The 20,585-nt window shown below is 38.9% G+C and overlaps 1 protein-coding gene across 1 annotated transcript; it reads right to left on the bottom strand.

Moving 5' to 3' along the window:
• Positions 1–2,080: 2,080 nt before the first annotated feature.
• Positions 2,081–16,670, bottom strand: EIF2S3 (eukaryotic translation initiation factor 2 subunit gamma). The gene is made up of 12 exons (XM_061999713.1): positions 16,350–16,670; positions 13,506–13,569; positions 12,882–13,009; positions 12,638–12,759; positions 11,100–11,194; positions 9,761–9,919; positions 9,059–9,193; positions 8,087–8,181; positions 6,879–7,023; positions 6,281–6,450; positions 5,138–5,310; positions 2,081–2,970 (listed from the first exon to the last, which is right to left on the bottom strand). The coding sequence occupies exons 1-12, from the start codon at positions 16,416–16,418 to the stop codon at positions 2,907–2,909; spliced, it is 1,419 nt and encodes a 472-aa protein (XP_061855697.1). The 5' UTR covers positions 16,419–16,670; the 3' UTR covers positions 2,081–2,906.
• Positions 16,671–20,585: the final 3,915 nt, after the last annotated feature.

Genomic DNA, 20,585 nt, shown 5'->3' with positions numbered 1-20,585 from the left:
GCTCCTTGGTTCCACACACGTGCCCTGGCTAGCCAAGCCATGGGTGTGCAACGCAACTGCACACCTATGCTCAGGGAGCTAAATCTGACCTAGGAAGAATAAAAAATACCAATAGAATAAAATAATCACTCTGAAACAAATCTTTGCTAAAATAAGAGAGCTCACAAGCTATTTTCATCCTAGCCAATAAAATCTAAGTAGTTTCCAACTTCCTTAGTTTTACATGGTATTTATATCTCTTGTCATTCACCTAAATCTCAGAATCACAACTCAGTGACTGCAGAGTGGGTGGATACAGACCCATCAGCACTTGCAGTGTCCATACTTGGCTCTCCAATGCTGCAGCCATGTGCTTCACATATTTATCAAAGTCTCAAAACGTTCCCATTTCTCTTTATCTCTCTGAGCAGAGTCAAAGTTTTCCCCTTGGAGGAAATGTAACATTTTGGCAACAAAACCAGAAATTCATGCTTTACCTGCCCCCTCCCCCCACTCCTCCACCCATCAGCGTGACAGGATACGCAGCACACGGTTTGTGTCATATGTAAATAACAGCTTACAATCAGACTACATATACATGCTCCTAACAAGCTACCCTCCCTTTAGGAAGGATCAGTAAAAGACTTTGGACCAGACACAGCATTCTGTAACAAGGCAACTCTTTTCTGCACAATGCAGAATAGATGAACAAATAACCAAACTTAAGTTCACCATCAGAAGGAAGTGGAGAACAAGTCAGAAGGTAAAAAACTGCCTTGGGAGAAGGCTGCAGCTGCTAAAAAACACTAGCCCAACCTGGAAGAGCCACTGTGAAAGCAGGCTTGTGCAAGAACAGGCCAGAAGCAAAACTCACTGTCCTGGCAGTTCCTGTGCATGCCATCAAAATGTTACTATTTCAGAGGTAACAAGACATTTACATAAAGCATTTCTTAATGGTACCGGTAACATATACCCACCTAATAAACCTGGAATTTGACACAGCTGTGTCAAACCATGTTTTAGACCTAAATTAATGACCTATGGCTATTAGCTGGAAGGATATCAAGCTGGCTAGTAATCCTAGCACTAGAACAATACTAGTACCGTGCATTTATTACCCACTTAAGTGAAAGAGTGTATCAAGTGTTTTAGAAAGACTATGGCACTTAAAATTTTTGAACTGCAGATCAAGAGATTAAAGCCCAATCTCCAAAAGCTCTCTTTGCTTTAAAATGCCTATGAGTGCTTATCCAGTTTCTCAGCAGCATTAAACCCATGAATCATCATAAAAGCCACATATTCAGTGCATTTAGAAAGACCTCTTTGGACTAGATTTCACCTTGGTGATGATGTCATCTTAGCTTACTTTCTCTTTTTCTCATGCTCTTAAACTAGCTAAAACAAATTAATCCAAACTCCTAGAATTCAGAGTTACAGAAATGAGCTTCCAAAGCACAGAAGATGCAGTCTTCAAGTTTAAGATTGTATACTGGTCAAGTACTAGGAGAACCACAAAGAACTACAGCTGACTCTTTCTTTTAAAAAGCAGCAGCATTATACTAAAATGAATATATTTACTCTCAATACCATGCAAGGTAGAAGTACTTTACAAATGGAAAAACTGAGTACAGGAATGCAGATGGAATAAGGGAACACAAAATACAATGCAAAATCAGGAACAAAACTCAATCTGCTTCATCAAAGTCTGTTTTGATGACTAAAATGGTACTTACCTTTAGAATGCCCTTGAAGATATTAAATACAACTGATCCCAGGCTTTTAAACTAAACACAGTACTTCATATAAAAATATGGAAAGTAACATGACTTGCTAAATAGTCTACTGCATAAAATACCTAGAGCTATGTACATTAGTACAGGTTAAAAAGTTAAATCGATGAAAGTATTAGCACCCTACATTACGTTTATTACAGTATGTTTTCTCCTAAGGAGCATGACTCAGGCTAGCCAAGCAGAAGTAGCTTACAGCTTTTTCCTCATTCTGAATTCCAAACACTTCCCTTTCCCTAATCATTCCTCTCTATAGCCTTTTCCAGATATTTTGTAGTTCAATATAATAACTAATATTTGCTCAGTTCAGCTTTGAAATAAGCAGTTTATTACTGTATAAAAAGCTCCCAGGTCACCCACACAAGGGTTCCATGATGACAAGCAGCTAAGTTTCAAGTTAATCCCATTCTTTTCATAAATCCATTCTAAAACAAGGTCAAAACCAGTACTACCAGTTCAAACCAGTTTACTTATAGCTTTTCTTTGGGGGTTTAATCTAAACTCACTGTAATATTGGAAGGACTAATTAAAGCCAGTCAACATTGCCATCCTAATTGCAAAGTGCGATACAGCTGGAATCCTCAAGTCAGACCCATTCAAACTAAGGAGGAGAGTTTTTGCTGTAAACAACTGCCTAAACAGACCAAGATGTTGTGCTGAAAGGGCAGTAGTTTTCAAGAAGAGTTTGGTTTTTAGCTTAAAATTCCTGTACTGTTTGGACAATCACTGCAGTCTTGTTACTCAGAAAAATTGTATGAAGTGGTGAAAATAAGCAATATTTTATTTCAACGCCAGATTTATGGTTCATGTGTTACACTGGGGCTTGCCTGACTGATATTAAATGGATATGTCTGAAACACAAAATAGCATAAATTAGACATGCCATGAGACATGTACAATTAATTTCTACTAAAATAGGGATAATTAGACCCACTTCTACACCAATTCTTTTACACTTTTAATGGTGATAGTGACTAGTATTTTAGTAAGAGGGTAAAATTCAATAAAATGTACAAGGACAGCCATACAACTCAAAGATATTGTTTGCACAGTTTCCGTTTCCACTGTGAAAATACACTCTCCCCAAAATAGAAATAGGCACTTCATCTTTAAAAATGAAGCACTCTCTTTTGTTCTTCAGTCATCATCAACAGTTGGCTTGATTGTCACTCCTCTTCTGATCTGACCCCAACCAATTAAACTGCAAAAAGAAAAACAGTTTGTTTTAACTTTTAATAATTGCCAGAAATATCCAGGATAAATCAACATCCTTCTGTCATTCTTATGCCTTCAGTTCTCACATTTTGTATTTTCTCTGCTTGTCTCTCATCTGAAACCTCCTAAAAGTTCTAAGACTGGTCACTGGAAACACAAAATTTAAAAAAAAAACAAAGATGATGGACAAACCATCTCAAACCATCTGTATGTTTGTAATCAGTTAAGGATTTGTACATTGATTTACCTTTGGAAAATAAACAAAAAAATCTGAAAATTTGTAACTTATGTTGTACTGGTGGACTGTAATTCTACTCATGGCTTGATCTCTTTCATCTATACTTCAAGTGTTGCATTACTTTCAAATAGAAACAAAGATGTGAGAATTCAGACAAGATGACAGTAAGATTACAAACAGAGTAACTCTCAATAAGCGTGCAACCTAAAAAGGTAACTCAAATCTCAGGTAAGTTCTACTATTTATATTCAGTAAAATTAAGGCCTCTTTGACAGGCCACCATTGCCTCAGAGAAACACACTTTTAAAAAGGAATTTAAGATGATGTCCACTTCCAGTGAGCAGACTGTCCGTGTTATTAATACAACTGTCTTTAAAACATTTCCAGTTTCTGGCAAGGAGATACACACAAACCACACATGCATCTCCATTTATTTTACTAAGCAGTAGAGCCTGTCTCTGGACATCAAAAAAGGAACTGAAGTATATTAGCCTAGCACTTCCTACTTTTTAGAACAATGTTCACAGGTTCTAACTAGTCCAGCTTTGAATTCACTGCACCTCATAATGACTAGTGTATCCTGTTTGCTTGGCTATCTGCTGTTTAACCTCTATGCCTCAATATATTTACTTTCTAATTTATACCTGCTTTTCAACTCTTGCTTTCTCACTCTTCCATCTTTTCAAAACTCCATTGCCTCGGGCTACAAGTTCCTTTCCACAGTACAGTCTATCTTTACTCTCATTGCATTTTATTACACCACCCTTCCTAGTTTGTCTCTTTTCCCTTTTCTCAACTTTCAGTTTCTCAGCTTTCAGTTTCGTTGTGTTATCTCTTTGTCCTTTTAATACAGCACAGAAGTGGGAAGTAATCTACAAAAGCAACAGAACTTGTATGAAAATGTGCACAGGCTATCAGTCTATAGCTCAAAAAAAGCACCGTTTCCAATAAAAATAGTTTCTCCTCTTCCTTCTGCTTTCCCTGACTTAATTTAGGTCCTTGTTTTATTTTTCCCTTCTGTTCAAGACACATGATTTTTGCTTTGTTTTTTTGAGGGAATCATCTCTAATTTGTCGGTTGGCTCTGAGAGAGCAAGCACTACATTCCTGTCTAGACTTTCTTACTGATCTAACAAGAAACATGCATCCAGGATATTAAAAGTCTGGTTCTTTTTCATACAGTAGAGAGTTTTTGTAAAAATGGCTATGTTCCCTTGCAATGTAAGAGCTGTGCAGGGTCAGTGAATCTGAATACCCTTCTGTTCTTAAAATATTCATGTGGTCCTACAGAACACATAACAGGTGCAGTATGCATAATCTTTTAAAAGTATGGCACTAAGATTAAAATGAACCATCAACCAATTCTGCTCATCATTTTCAGCCTCCAGATGTTTCTGTGCATTCAGACACCTCGTATTTGTAATCTGAATGGGTGAATCCAGTTGATACTTTTTTCCTTTCCTCTCTGCTCATAAAATACTCAAACCTTAGAACAATCCTCCCCCATTCCCCTGCTATTACTGCAAGGTTGCAGTAGAATTCATACAGCTATACAGGTATAACGCCACTGATTTAAGGGTGTATCAAGACAGGCTTTGGTTTAACATTACCGTAATTTCCAAACCGCTCTGACAAGATTGCCTACTATTAACTCAATTTACAGCATGGCAGTATTGGCAATGAACCTCTGATGCTTCCCTAACTAAAAGGTATCAACCCAATTGCAGTGCTGCTTTAAAAAAAAAAAACAGTAATTAAATGAAGCATTCCACAATAATGGTGTCGATAAGTTATGGGAATGCAAAAGAATTTTAAAAACAGACACACGCTTATCTCTTCTACAATAAAATCAGATCCATATACCTTTTGTTAACAATATAACAATGAGGTACTCTACCAATCTAGCACCAACTTACCGCCAGTGTTTCTCAACTCTCCGACTCAGGGCAATCTTTTCTCCCACTTCTGTGCATACTGGGTTAGTTAGTACAATCTTCCCCAAATCAGCCTTTACTGCACTGACTCTCCCTCCAGTAGATAAGGATCCTATGTTTACCATTAAAACTTCATTCTTCGATAACTTTTGCACCTGAAGACAGACATACAAAACTCTGAAATGTAAGCTTTGCCACTTAAAAGAAATATCACAGACAATACCATCTATTTTCTGTTATTTATCTGCCACAAAAAAATATAGCTGAGAAATGCAAAACCAGTACATATCCACACACACAACCCATGCACAACAGTGTCCGTGGATAAAGTTTACTTGTGCAAGGACAAACGTAAAAATGTTGGGCATGTAGTGCTGCAGGTTCTTGGTGTGATGCACTTTCTTTGGACTTCTCTACATTTTCTATAAAACCTACTGATGATTGCACATACTGTATTAAAAGTGTAAGCAGTCTTAGATACTGCTACAATCTGTAATGTTATACCACTCTTTTAAATAATCTGGATATTCTAATTTCCATTATGACTACATACATCTAAATGATTGCTCAAAAAAGAATTAATTTTGTAGGATAAAGATGCCACTGAAACACGTAGCTTACTGTTCCATGATGCAGTTCATAGATTGTAATGCTAAGAGGGAAAAAAAATGATCTTTTAGTTTATGTAAAATGAACCATGGAACATCAGACTGTACCGCTGATCAAGTTCAGTTTCTTTTGAACTACAGCACTTCAAAAATATTTTGCTTTACAAAGTTATTTTGGGAGAATCTACAAAAAGCATGTAAGTAGGAAGCAGATCAGTACATCCATAAAAACTAATTATTGCACAAATTAATAAGCTGATAAAGGAAAACAACTACCAGTATATGTTTAGAATACCTAACTTCAGGACACATGAACACTTTGTGCTAAACTACTCTATTCGAATTCCTACTCCATGGAAAAGCACTCTTCTATAATATTAAATAAGCAGATAAGTTTAGTGAACATAAGCAAATATAAGCAAGGAGACAAAACTCCTACGTAAGATCAAAAAATATATACGTACTAATAACTTATCACAAGAAAGGAAATCGGGAAAAACAAAGGAAAGGTACAGACCTTTGCAGCTTTCTTGTCTCCTTCAGTGCGCACACCTAATAGTCGTCTCAGCAAGAAATAGGAAATTTCTAGCTCTGTAAATATTTCTGGCAGTGCTCCAACTGCACCAAGAACTTGGCCTACCATTCGGTCAGCTCGACACAAAGTTGGATCAATTTTAGTTCCAACACCTACAATGCAACAAGAAAAGTCACAAAGAGTAACTGAAAGGTAGATTTCACATTTATGTACTAAAATATTTGAAGGAGATCTAAAAATCAACAAACTGAGAATGTACTGGGAATTCCCTGTTGCCTGGACAGTACTTTTCAGAAAGTCAGCAAGACTGTGACCTCTGTCTAAACAGATGAAGAAATATTCTACTGTTAAAGCCAGTGCAATCAATAATGCAAGCTGATCTGCATTGGCTAGTGACATTCAAGAAAATAATTCACTATTAGCTAATTTTTGCACACACATTGTCTCTCTCTACATATATGAACTATCTGAAATTGCCCACAGCCTTTTTGTTTACTACTCTGAAGTTCACTGTTAAATGATACCAAGTGTTTTCAATAGGCACAAAGAAATAAATCCTTTTGTAAGAAAATATTCTTACCTATAAGACCTCCTGGAGCAGCGTACTGTAGATCATTGTGTTCAGCAAAGAGTGACACGATTTTGGAAAAGATGGGCTTGCACATGAGCTTTCCCTCACTGTCCTTGGACACAATACCAGGCCGGACCTCAATTTCCTGGCCCACCTAATCACAGAAGTGAAAAAGTTATTAACTGGTGGTTTTACAGGAACATAAAGCTAAATACTAGTCACAAGTAAGACCTACTTATTCCAAGATCTACTATTTGTATATAAGCTCCTGATTCTGGGCTACTGATTCTGGCCCTGATTCTAGGACTTTGATGGCACTGTTTACTGCAAATTGAACAATACTGAAACAATACTGAAAGCTCTGTATCTTATAGCCAACACAATTGATTTTCTTTTCAATACAATTTATAAAACTGCATTAGCAAAGGACTTTTACCAATAATAATTCCAATAGTCAAATTTTAGGGTTTTTTTAAATATTTCTTTTAGAAATGTTACAGCACTATAAAAAAATGAGTTAATTCCATCAGTGTAACCTATCAGCACCAATAACCACAAGACAAAGGAAATACATTGCTGAACATTAATACACCTTGTAATTTGCTTTCCAGTTAAGCAGAGCAACTTTTACAGTTTCCATCTATTGACAGTATCCCACAAGCAAAACTTTAAAAATCAAAATATACAGAACACTTAAACATGGAAGTGGGACCTGTGGGAATCCACACTTATGAAGTACTTTTAAAGTTCCTCTGCTCCCCACTTCCCCCCAATAGTTCAGCAGGTAAAAGTAACAGAACAGGAAAAAAAACCACAACAAGATCATACCATTTCCCTCAATGTTTGTAAAGCAATGAAATCAGTATCATTATTTACAAAAGTTAAGGCTACAGTAATGAAAACATGTTTTACAAAGAAAAATCAGTTTCTTGTTCTGGTATTCTAAAACACAAAAGTGAAAATGAGGCACAGACAGAAAGCATGTAAGTGCTATCTGACTGTATTCCAGATTAAAAAAAAATCCATTATCTAGATGTATTTTGTACTAAGCATGGAAAAATCATAGAATCATAGAATGGTAGGGGTTGGAAGGGACCTTTAGAGATCATCTAGTCCAACTCCCCTGCAGAAGCAGGTTCACCTAGATCAGGTCGCATAGGAACATCCTACTCATTATTATCATTATAAACATCCAGACAAGAAAGCGAAATGGTTACCTTTAAAACACCCTTCAGAATACTGCCACCAGCTACACCTCCCTTAAGGTCATCAACTTCACAGCCAGGCTTGTTGACATCAAAAGATCTAATTACTGAAAAGAATAGAGCATAATCAGGTTTACATTTAAGGTCAGGTTTTCAATGAATTACTGTCTTTCCTTACTAACTTTGCTCTTATGAGGGTATACACATATATATATTACAAAAATGTAATTCAGGAATAACATTAAAATATTATTAATATTTTACTCTAAATTTTCAAGTATATGGTTGATTTTGCTCTTGAAACCATTTAAGCTTCTCATATTCGTAAATGTTTCTTCAAACTGTTTCTGCATAGCAGTATATGGATCAGTATCTGAAAAAGGAATCATGAACTCTATTACAAATCCCCTTTAATAATATAACCTTGTCATAATGTGGTCAGTTTTCTTGCATCCTGAACATGTTTTGTAGGTGTCCCATGCTTCATGTGGAAAAAAGGGTAAACAAATGGATTCATCATAGCAGCACTGAATTTTGCAATACCCTGGACAAGAACCAAGACGTTGATAATTACATCCAGGAGAGAAGAGACTAACACAGAAAAACCAACTAGAGTAGCTCTAAGATTTCAGTGGAAGTAATTTAATTTTCAAATTCAATGGCTTGTTGGTACTTTGTTAAATTAAATTTAAATTCATGGCAACTAAAGGAATGTTAAGACACATGCATTTTTCATCTTTATTACACTGAAGTGCTGTCATATGCCTAGAATACGCACAAAGCCCAGCAATTACCTCAAAAACTATAGTAATTAACTATGAACAAACATGGCTATCGGAAAATAAGTACATTTTAAAATAAAAGCATGCTAAATGCTGCTTTTAAACCTACCTCTTTTTAGAGAATCCAGAAACATGCTATTGTATGTGTTGATACATGTAGAAACGGTTATTCACAGAAGCCCAGACCTAAGCATCTACATACCAATAAGCCTCGGTTCAGATGTGAAGTCTCGCAAAGGGACTGGGATTTTCTTCACTATATACTCGCAGACTACCTCAATGTTGTATTTCAACTGTGCTGAGATTGGAATTATTGGAGCTCCTTCTGCAACTGTGCCTAAAACAAGTTCAACATCAGGCCTTATTATAGAATTTACAGTAACATGACTGAGTGTTCTGTCACTGTTAAAAGTACTAATGAATTTCAAGGCACATTTTACGTCTATTTCTGAAAGCGTATCAATGCGTTTACCTTTCCCTTCAATATTTTAGCTCAAAAGAGCCAGAGGCATTCTGAAACAACCCTTGTTCTGTCTCTAGGTAACTGTGTACTGAAGAGCTTTACAGGGTCACTCTGAATGTTGTGCAACATAACTGTCTGTTCTAAAGCAGAATACACCTGCTACGCTGTGATATTAAGATAATTTCCTTAGAGAGATTGGACATCTCAATATTTAACACACCAGTATTCCTTTTACAGACAGATTTCATTCTGACTGCTGTAGACAAGCACTCTGAAACAGGTAAGAAGCATAACTTCAGTTGTTTTTAGATTAACAGACTATGTTCACCAGCATCATTCAAGCAAGAAAACTTTTTCTATAAACACAAAAATACACCATGTTTATGTCCCAACACTGAAGAACTTCCACCACTAACTGGATCTCTGCTGTTAAAAACTTACCTTGTACAAATGCAAGAATCTGTTCATACTGTTCTTTAGCCTGGCTCTCCTTCACCAAATCAATCTTATTCTGTAGAATCAAAATGTGTTTCAGTTTCATTATTTCTATAGCAGCTAGATGTTCTGAGGTCTGGGGTTGAGGGCACGACTCATTACCAGCTGGAAGAAGAAAAGTAACTGCAATATAGAAACTATAAAGACAGACAAAACTCCTACTGTTAGGATACCTATTGTCCCCTGTATCTTTTTTTTATAAAGACAATCACCTCTCAGTAAACTACACGTGAAGCAGACAAGTTAATAAGGATCTGCTCTTTCCCAGAACTGCTGTATGTAGCATTCACACAATGTATGATAGATGAGAGGTTAATAGAGTAGTTCTCCCATTGTACTTGCTCCTACTAGAATCACACATCAAAGAATTTCCAAAGACAGTGAACTTGTGTCTACTTGACTTATTCCATCCTTTAGGTCTTCAGATATCTCAGTACCAACTGTAGCATAATAGGAAATTCACCTTTCAAGAAACATCTTAAAATTCTATGACATTTTCTTATCACTAAAGCCATAAAAATGCCAAGATCTCCCAGTTCTGTAACACAAATGGCATGGTTTGGATTTCAGCCATCCAAGAAGCCAACTTTGACCTGATGTGCCATTATAGTGGTTTATCTTGAAGTATGGTTTATCACATTACCTAGACCTGAACAGATTGGAGGAATGACATCAGCTACATCGGACCATTTACACTTCAATATCTGAAGCTGTTTTTCTTATTTGTTGACATGTCCTATCTATGCAAGATTATTACTGTTTATCACTGCAGATTTGTTTTATAGACATATAAAAATGAATTTTACTCAGTTGCAAATTAGAACAAAAATTGTCTGAATCAAGATAAACCTCCTGTACCTTGATTTTGCCCATATTCAACTGCTTTTACTGTTTGTACTGATGTTTGTGGACTCTCCTGTATGGCAGAAGTTACATACATACTTAAAGCAACCTGAAGCTTCATAGGAACTCCAGATGTACCCATAGCTAATCTACTTCCATAAAATGATGCAAAATTTCACAGTACTATACCACTATAAGGTTTCATCTTACCTAATCAATCTTTCATCAACTGGGCCAGCTACCAGACTAACGAGTACATATTGTGATGTTTAAAAAACAATACGGCATTTGGGTACATTTTCACTGAAGCATCACTTTATTTTCTTAAATATGTCTCAAAAGTATTTTCTTGTTTTAACTGCTCTCTCCACTCCACTAAATTTTAGAAACCATTTAAATTGCTTCATTATATTTAAAATCAGAGTTAAGTAGCAATCATTACCTATCAACAGTAAAGCTGCATCCATTACTGCTGCTCCATTCAACATAGTAGCCATCAAAATATCGTGGCCAGGACAATCCACAAAAGAGACATGCCTGTTGAAGAAGAAGGTTAAGAAAAAAGTCCAAAAGCCAATTAACAACAATGTCTCTGATGGACTCCTGTGGGTGTCCAGATTGACACAAAAGTTAAAAGTATCCTTAAAATAGATAAATATTTCAAGACAGATGCTGAGAAGTAATACCTTAAAAGTATTTGCCAAAAAAGTTCAAAAAGAACACAAAGACGTCTACAAAAGGCTACTTGAATAGTTTTTCTGAGTTTTAAGATGTGATACCATCTATCTATATTAGGCACTGCTTTAATATTTCATTAATTTACTTGTAAATTAGACTAGATTTAAATGCACCAGAATAAAAAGAATTAAACTACAATAACATCAAATACCACCAAAAAAACCCCAACACGCATGCCCCCCATACAGGATTTTTCTTATCTGATGTCACCCATTCTCCAATTTTAGAAAACAATTAATCTTTAATGACATTGTTGTAATTGCACTCCACCTTCAAGATTTCATAGAATCATTGAATGGTAGGGTTGGAAGGGACTACAGTGTTACAGCTCTTAGTTCCAACCTTAAGTTTTTATCACTGAAACCATAATAGTCCATTCGCTACATTCTTGCCTGAACTTATTCAGTGAAGAGTCCTTGTTTCCTCCTAGCGTGCCACCAAAAAACAAGGGTCTAATTTACTGCTTCACTGACAATATTAAAAATCTAATATAAAGAAGTAAACAGGAAGACGAAGAATCCAATAGTTTAACAATGGTTGCCTGACAGTCACACTCCTGACAAAAGTTACTGATACAAGTTCTCTACCGGTAATCTAAGGAAAGGAAGGAAATAAGTGATTACAGCACTGTGCATTTCAGACACAAGCAGGAGCTAGGAATCTTGTCATACAACAGTCTGCAAGACTACTCTTATTTCAGCAATCGTTGTAAAGACCCACGAAACAACTGCTGCAGTTACTGTGCCTGCATCATGACCATGCTATAGCTTTATGAGAAATGAAGTAAATAAAGAACATATGGCCTCCAGTTAGAGGCCTGATACCACATTTATAAACATCATGCTTTCGTATGTCAAGAACTTTGAAAACTTCTCTGTCTTTAGGAAGAAAAAGTTTGACAGAAGTCATCTTTCAAAAGGCAATTTTAAAGATGCATTTGTGAGGTCCACATTGGTTCTCATTCTAGTGGCTGGAAAATGTACTTAAATACATAAATAGCATAAAAATGTCACTTCAGAGTTCTGCAAATACCTGAGGACAGAAGACACAGTTGTGCTTTACCATGGACTGTGCATCGTGACTAACAAAAACAAGGCAGTTTAGATGATACCTTAGAGATTGGGGTGCCCAGAATCCAAGAACATGTGGTCTGCCATAACAACTCATTCACTTTACAGCTCAATCCTATTTTACGTAAAAGGTAGTAAATATAATTTATACCATTCATTTTACAGCAGTTACCTGACTAGTTTAAAGTTCCCTTTGGTGCCAGGAATATCTGTAGGGAACTCATCTGGAGTGCTGCTTCCACAAGATCGGTAACATTCTGGTCGGGAACAGCTTGGATCATCCAGCTTGTAAATCTGTAAGCAATTTTTTTTAATTGCGAAAAAGTTTACTTCATCAAGGATTAGATACCTATAAGCTTAAATCCACCCTGAAACACATTAACAACATTTTTGCTAGATTTATGGTAATGACTCACCTTTGCATTAGCATAACCCAGCTTGATTGTGATATTTCTTTCCAGTTCATTTTTAAATCTGACAGTATGAACTCCAGATATAGCTTTGACTACTGTTGACTTTCCATGGGCTACATGACCAATTGTACCTATGTTTTAAAAGCAAATAAGCCACTGTCAATAAGCCATTGTTTAATTTGTACAATGTTCAATTATGATCAACATGTAATTACCCCAAACTCTCTGTAGTTATCAAGTCCAGGGCTCCCATCAGAAACATGTATGGGTTTTGTAACAATTTTTGTACAAAAAAAAAAGGAAAGATCTTAAATTGAGTTCTCACTGGACAAATCTTTACATTTTCATGAAACTAATTTCAATGCTTAACTTTAAGGTAAAATAAATTTTGGTTCAGCAACTATTCCCCACTTCGTTCAACGGCGTTCTTGAAGTAAAATTGGTGTTTCTCAAGTTAAAAGGGTTTGACAAGTCTCTTCCTCCACCTTGATAAAATAAATACAGTGAGTTTATTGTAACTGTCAGTTTCAGTAAGAATTCCTGTAAATAGTTCTCACATAGGCATCATATGCTATGAGCACCAAAGTCACATTAAAACATCTCTCTTTTTCAGAAGCTTGTTTTTACCTATATTAATTGTTGCTTGTCTGCTGATGACTTCTGGTGAAAGAGGAGTCAACTTGGTAACATCCTGTAGGGGGGAGATTTCAGAATTTAGTACACTCGAAACATTTAGAAACAAGATGAATATGTGTATTTTCTTAAAAATTACTGTGGTTCTATTTAGCAAAATTTAATCAAGCTCATTAAACTAATTCTAGATACGCATTCCAGTTCTTTAAGTATGTGAAACTGCACAGAGTGAACAAATTCCTGACGATAAAGCAGTATAGGTCGCAAATCAAAACATTGATTGTGAATCTGTACAGGCTGCAAGGTGGAAGAAAACAAAACAAAAAAACCTTGAAAGAAGCTCTAACACACAAAAAACCTAACTCTTACCAACCCCTAGGCTTAAATTATACATAACAGGCAAATTCAAATTAACTTTCCATGGGCTACATAGTGAATTGCATCTATGTTTTAAAAACAAAGGTTTGTCAATAAAAAGTGAATTGGTGTAAGGTTCCACTACAGTCAATATATAATTGCAACTAATACTTTGTGGAGTCAGTAGGTTCACGGGTTTCATTAGCTGACTGGATTTAAATTTGTTTCATTTTACTTTTTTTTTTAATGGCTACTTTTTTCATTGGATACTGTTACTGCTACTTTAGGTATCAGAAGAAAAAATCTGCTGTCCCAAATAGCCTGTTGTATGAACCTACTGGTGGCACCTGGCGAATCAAAACACTTAGAAACACATTTTTTATAGTTAAAAAAGACAATTTCAGAAATAATTGTTTTTGGGTTTTTTTTAAAGCTGTTTGTCCAAATATCAGACAAATGTTGAAATCCACTGAAATGTTCCTCTGTACTATTTTTGAAACCGTTTACAGTTGATTTCCATGAGCTGTTCAATTAAAACAAAGATTCACAATGAAAAAAGAGTCTTCAGTGCAGGACAGGACAGAAATATTTTTCCAAGATATAAGTAATGCATGGGCACATTAATTTACATTAAATGATATATTGTTTACACTGTTACATACACTGTTCTGTGTGTAACAATAAAAAAATCCCAAACTTAAAACACATCGGTGTAAAAATATAAGCTCAGTCATTCTGTTCTCAAGTATTATATAAATATAGCACTCACATTGAATACAAAGTAAGTTTTATCCACCTAACACAGGCAAATTAATTTCTATTTTGTGGATATCTAACTTAAAATGACTATGGGTGTTGAAGAATGCTGGAAACATGACCTGCAGATGGCACCATCTAGGAGGGCGAAAAGCACGTAAGCATGATGCAAATCCTGTCAAGGGAATTGTTCCCAGTGCACACAATTAGACACACATGCATTTTTTCCCTCAAGACTGGTGTAAGGTTGAGTTCCACTGTTAGCTCCAGTCAACCATAGGCATTCAAGGGACAACTGAAAAAGTACAGAAGAGGCCTTAAAGGTGATTGCTACTGGCCTTCCAACTAGACCTATCTGTGCTCTTGACAAATTGACAAATGCCACGGTCAACAATGAAAAGAAGTGAAGAGACTTTTTGAAATTACCAACATGCTTCACTAATATCAATACACTGAGCTATAACTCAAAAAGAATTCTTCTGCTCAAACTCCAAAAATATGAAACATTATTGGTGTAAAGATAGCATTATTGCTGTAAAGACATTACTGCTGTCTTCGGGTGTGCTGACTATCAGGAAGGCAGTAATAGGATTTCCAATTGGCTTTGTCTGCATATATATGTTATAAGGGAAACAGCCCAGGTGAGACATTTAACAAGCAGGACTATCATAGCAAGAGACCACTGCAACTGATTTTTTTGTTAGTCAATAAGATTTTATTGCTAGATGAACCAAGTCAGGGTTGTCAACCAACCCATGCAGGCTTCTGAGGAAACAGACCACCAATTTATGCTTCTTCTTTGGCGAGCGAAGAGCTTTTATCATAGAATGGTAGGGTTGGAAAGGACCTATAGGGAGTTCTTGAAGACCTCCAAGGAAGGTGACTCCACAACCCCTCTGGGCAGCCTGTGCCAGGGCTCCATCACCCCCACAGTGAAATAGCTTTTTCTTATATTTAAGTGGAACTTTTTGTGTTTCAGCTTCATCCCATTACCCCTAGTCCTGTTGCTAGCTACTATAGAAAAAAGGAATGTCCCAAGCTCCTGACATCCACCATTTAAATATTTGTAAATGTTAATAAGATCTCCCCTCAGTCTCCTCTTCTCTAGACTAAACAGCCCCAGTTCCCGCAGCCTTTCCTGGTATGAAGGATGTTCCAGACCCCTGATTATCTTGGTGGCCCTGCACCAGACTCTCTCCAGAAGTTCTTTGTCCCTCTCGAGCTGAGGAGTCCAGAACTGGACACAGTATCACTGAGCAGGACAACCCTTACAAAAAGGAAACTGCACGTCTCCAGCACTGTCACACCAAAGCTTCTCTCACAAAGGCAAGTCGACAACCCGCCGAGCCCCAGACTCAACTCACCAGCAAGCGAAGCACCTCATCCCAAACCCGCTGCGACCAGCCTAACCTGCTCCCAGTGCCGCCGTTCTGCCCCACGCCTACCTCCATGTGCCCCTTCCCTCAGCCCCAGCGCGCTGCCACTCTGCCCCTCGAAGCGCCGCCGCCTTCTGCGCCCCCTCAGACCCCGTCGGCCCCAACGGCCACGGCCTAGAGGAAGACACAGGTCCCCTCAGCCTCTAAACGCCGCTGCCCCCCTCCCTCACAACGGCTCTCCCGGCAGCCCCGGCCCCAGCGCCCACACCCATCGCTCCTCGGCGCCCCGCACCCATGGCCTCGCGGCCGCCTGCCCCCGTCCGCTGAGCACCCCCCGGCCGAATCTCACCAAAGTGGCGAGGTCCTGCCGGCTGAGGTGCGGCTGCCCAAGAGTCACTCCCGCCTCATCCCCCGCCATCTTGGCCCAAAGAGGAAGTGAGGAGCCCTGCGCGGCCGCCTGACCCCCGCCTGGGCTCGGCACCTCCTCCACCGGCGCGCAGCCCGGCACCTGCCGGCCGGCGGGCAGACGTTCGGCTCGGGGACTCGCCGCGCTGGGCAGCGGAGGACTGCCACCAGCACCACCGGAGGGCGGCAAAGGCTCAGGCGCAGCACTGGGCAGCCCCTGGAAGGACCCCTGTCGCCCTCGCGCCGGGTGATGCAACCGGGCCTTGCCGCAGGGGCCGCTCCGCGTGCGCCGGAGCTGCCGAGGAAGCGATCGCGTGCGCCTGCGCGGGAGCGCACGTCGCGCCTGCGCCGCGCGCCTGCCGCCGGGTAACGGTCGGGGGCTGAGGGGGCCCCGGGCCAGGGGGTATGCTCAGAGCCCGTCGGTGAGGAGTGCGTGTGGGTTCTCTACACACAGCTTCCAGTTACTGCTGTAGGGACAAATACCTGGGGAATCCGCGCATCCGAGTGTTTCTGTGGGAAGGGGGTTGTCTTTATGGCTGGCGGGCTGGGCCTGCCGTCGCTCAGTGTGTACTGCTGTGTGTACTGCTTGTGTAAAATACTGCTCTTGCTTTGGTAGTGTGATCGGGATGATGGCCTAGTTTGATTGAGAAATACACCACAAAAAGGAGATTTGTTCTGTATTTATGGTTTATGCATCCACAAGTGTCGATGAACGTCTAAGAGAATGGCAGTGTAGGTTTGCTTTGGGCAGTGAGGAGGAATTATGCAGAAAAGGAGATGGGGGTAAAATTGAAGGTGTGCTTCTGCATACTTTAAATGAGCATGTCTAATTTAATGTCTGATCAGTGTATCTGAGCAGTAAAATGTCACTATGCATGTGTTGGTATGTCTCAGCTGGCCATCCGCTTGATGTGCTTTTCAGTTTCAGCCATTCTCTTGTAACTGTCTTTTGTTGTCTGTTAGGAAGACTGTATAGATATAAGACCCTGCCCTCAAGGTAGATAGAGCTTTAATCTTTCGTACTAAACAACTAGAAACCCCACTGAATGCATACTGTTCTCAGAGTTGGGTATGATGTAAATGCTTTAAAAGTTTAATAAAATATTCGATCCAGTGATGAGAGCTAGCTTAGAGGTTCAACAGAGACTAAAGGCCAGGTTCACAATGCTTCCCTGTAGGAAATCAAATTTATTGTTTTCCTTCATGAAGACTTCTTTTAGGGATAGAGGATGTTTCTACTAATAGAATTTCTTCTACAATCAGATGTACAATAGAATTCTACAATAGAATTTCTTCTACAATCTACAATGTAAGTAGCCAGCTGTGTGAAATACATGCACATTCATCAACAGTGGCTTCTTCCTGCTGGAAAATATGATGGTTCTCAGATTTTGCCAGGCTAAATGCTTGGGTCAAAGAAAAAGATTTGGAGCAGACAACCACATGATTGAAATGCAATGATGGAAATCTGTGTAAAACTGGTGTGCCTGGTTTAACAATGCTTGTAACCTCCCACTTCTGCAAATACTATTTCCATCCTTTCTTGATACAAGAGTGAGAGTGAGTTCTGATGGATATACCTAGAGCATTGCCAGCATTCTTGTTTTGAAGAAATGGATGTGAACATGTGGTAAGAAGATTTACAGAATATATAATGAATGATGTTGCCTATGACAAAATGTATTTTGCCTTCCAACCCAGTAATTTTGCACATTGGTCTATGTGGTGGTTTAGTGCTGGCTGGGTGCCAGGTGCCTACCAAGTCATTCTGTCACTCCTGCTTCTAAACTGGACAGGAAAGAGAAATATAATTAGTGGTTTGTGAGTCAAGATAAGGATAGAGAGATCACTCAGCAATTAGCATCACAGGCAAAACAGACTCAACTTAGGGGGAAAAAGGTTTGATTTACTAATGAACTATCAGAACAGAGCAGGGAAAATGAGAAATAAAACCAAATCTTAAAACAACTCCCTCCACCTCTCCTTCTTCCCATGACTCTCCTTCCTTTCCTCCAGCGGTGCAGGGGATAGGGGATGGTGGTTATGGTCAGTTCATTACAGGTGGACTTTGCCACTGCTTCTTCTCAGGGAGAGGCCTCCTCACACTTCCCACTGCTACAGTGTGGGGTCCCTCCCACAGGAGACAGTTCCTCATGAGCTGCTCTAGCATGAGGCCTCCCATGGGGGCAGTGCCTCACACCCTGCCCTCACGTGGCTCATCCAACTTTCACATGTCAGGTACCAACTGCTCCAGCACTGGTATCTCACAGGATCACAAGTCCTGACAGCAAACCTGCTCTGATGTGGGCTTCTCTCTCCCCATGGGCTCCCAGGAACTTGCTCCAACACGGGCTTCACATGGAGTACAAGCCTCCTTCAGGCACCCACCCGCTCAAGTGTGGAGTCCTCCACAGGCTGTGAGTGGATCTCTGCTCCCCAGTAGCCTCCATGGACAGCAGGGGAACAGCTGCCTCACCACAGGTTACAGGGGAGTCTTTCTTCCAGTCCTTAAGCACCTCCTCCTGTTTTTTCCCCACTGACCTTGGTGTCTGAGGAGACGTTCTCACATTCTCACTCCCTTCTGCTGCTGCCGTTTTGCCACTGCACAGCAACTTCTTCCCCAATTCATTATTCACAGAGGTGTTACCTCAGTCAGTAATTGGCCAGGGCTTGGACAGTGGTGGATCCATCTTAGAATTGACTGGAATTGGCCCTATCAGCTACAGGGGATGCTTCTGGCAGTTTGTTTAAAGTAGATGCTTATGACTGACACAAACTATAGTAGGAACATGATGCAATAGTTGGTTGTAGTTGCATTGACGTCCAGGCATGCATAATGACTCTTTTATTAAAATGAACTGAAAATACTAGACTCTGTAGTTACCAAGCTGTTTAAATGATGAAATAATGCAGTGTAATGTAAAATTATAGAAACAGTATTTGTCACATTTTCAGCAGCCTTTAGAAAGGATTTAATCCCTGCCAAGAATCCTGTCAGGAATGTGAAATAAATACACAAACTGTTGCTCTTATTTTAACAGTGTGATTATACATTTTACATATTCTGAGATAGTGTTGTTACTTTGATTCATTATCTTTGGATGTATTTGTAGTATGAAGAGAAACTGGAAGAATGTAAAGACTGCTAATATCAAAGTAGGTAAAACCATTTCTAGGAGTTGTCAAATGTATTATATGTATAAATTAAAGACATTTTTTAATGATTGAAATTAAATGGCAAATACTGTATTAATGTATGTCAGAAATGTATGTCAAGAATTTTATTCACTGCCATAGTCTCATTTAAGCCAGTGGAAACTTCTTAGTAATCAACTTTTTACAGATACTGAAATCAGAGAGGTCAGCCTAAATCTCTTTGTAAATTAACATTAACTAAGGTAATTGTCCAGAGCCCAAATTTTAACAGTCTCACATTTTTATTTAGGAGATTGGAGTGGAGATGTTATTAATATACTTAGATTTTTTTTTTAGCTAGAGGCGAATTGTCCAATATGAAAGAGGAGGGGATAGAGCAAGAAGTGTGCTTTTAAACGTTGAAAGTGAGAAGGTCAAAGTTGTTGAATTTGAGTTTTGTTGAGTTTGGGTTTTTTTTCTTGTTAGGTTTGAGATCCTTGGTTGTGGTAGTGGGTAGGAGAGACCTGAGATCATCTTATGCCTCAACTTTCCACAAAGTGCAAGTAGAGAAATGACAGGTAAAACCACAATAGTCCTGCTTAGCTTTTTCCACCCTCACTATCTTATGAAAGTCAGAAGTCTGAAGAAGACAGCAGGATGCATGAAGTTCTGGTTTTATCATTTCTGTGTATGAGAAACCTACCTTCTGCTCTGGGTTTTCTTTTCTGGAGCATGAGATGTGTGTATGTGCTCAGTGCAGCATAAGACATACCCTGTGAGTAACGGAGAGAATGTCTCCCCCTTTGAGGCTTAGGTGGCAGGAAAAAGTAGCTGTTCTGTCAGAGTCAGTACATAAAGGTTGGTTGTTTCACCCTAAATACACAGATAACAAGTTTTAAACCAGTGGCTGGGGGGACTGAGCAAATTTGCTGCATGAGCAAGCGGATGAGATGGAATAGTACAAAGTTTGCTGGGTAGAGGGAAGTCAAGCTGTTGGGAGGAAGTAGTGAATGGGAGTAGATTGATTGTAGTGTGGAATAAGTAG

The sequence above is a fragment of the Colius striatus genome, chromosome 1 (genome assembly GCF_028858725.1).
Source record: "Colius striatus isolate bColStr4 chromosome 1, bColStr4.1.hap1, whole genome shotgun sequence".
Taxonomy (NCBI): Eukaryota; Metazoa; Chordata; class Aves; order Coliiformes; family Coliidae; genus Colius; species Colius striatus.
Note: the sequence above shows the minus strand (reverse complement) of the source record. Positions and strands in the feature narration are given on the sequence as shown.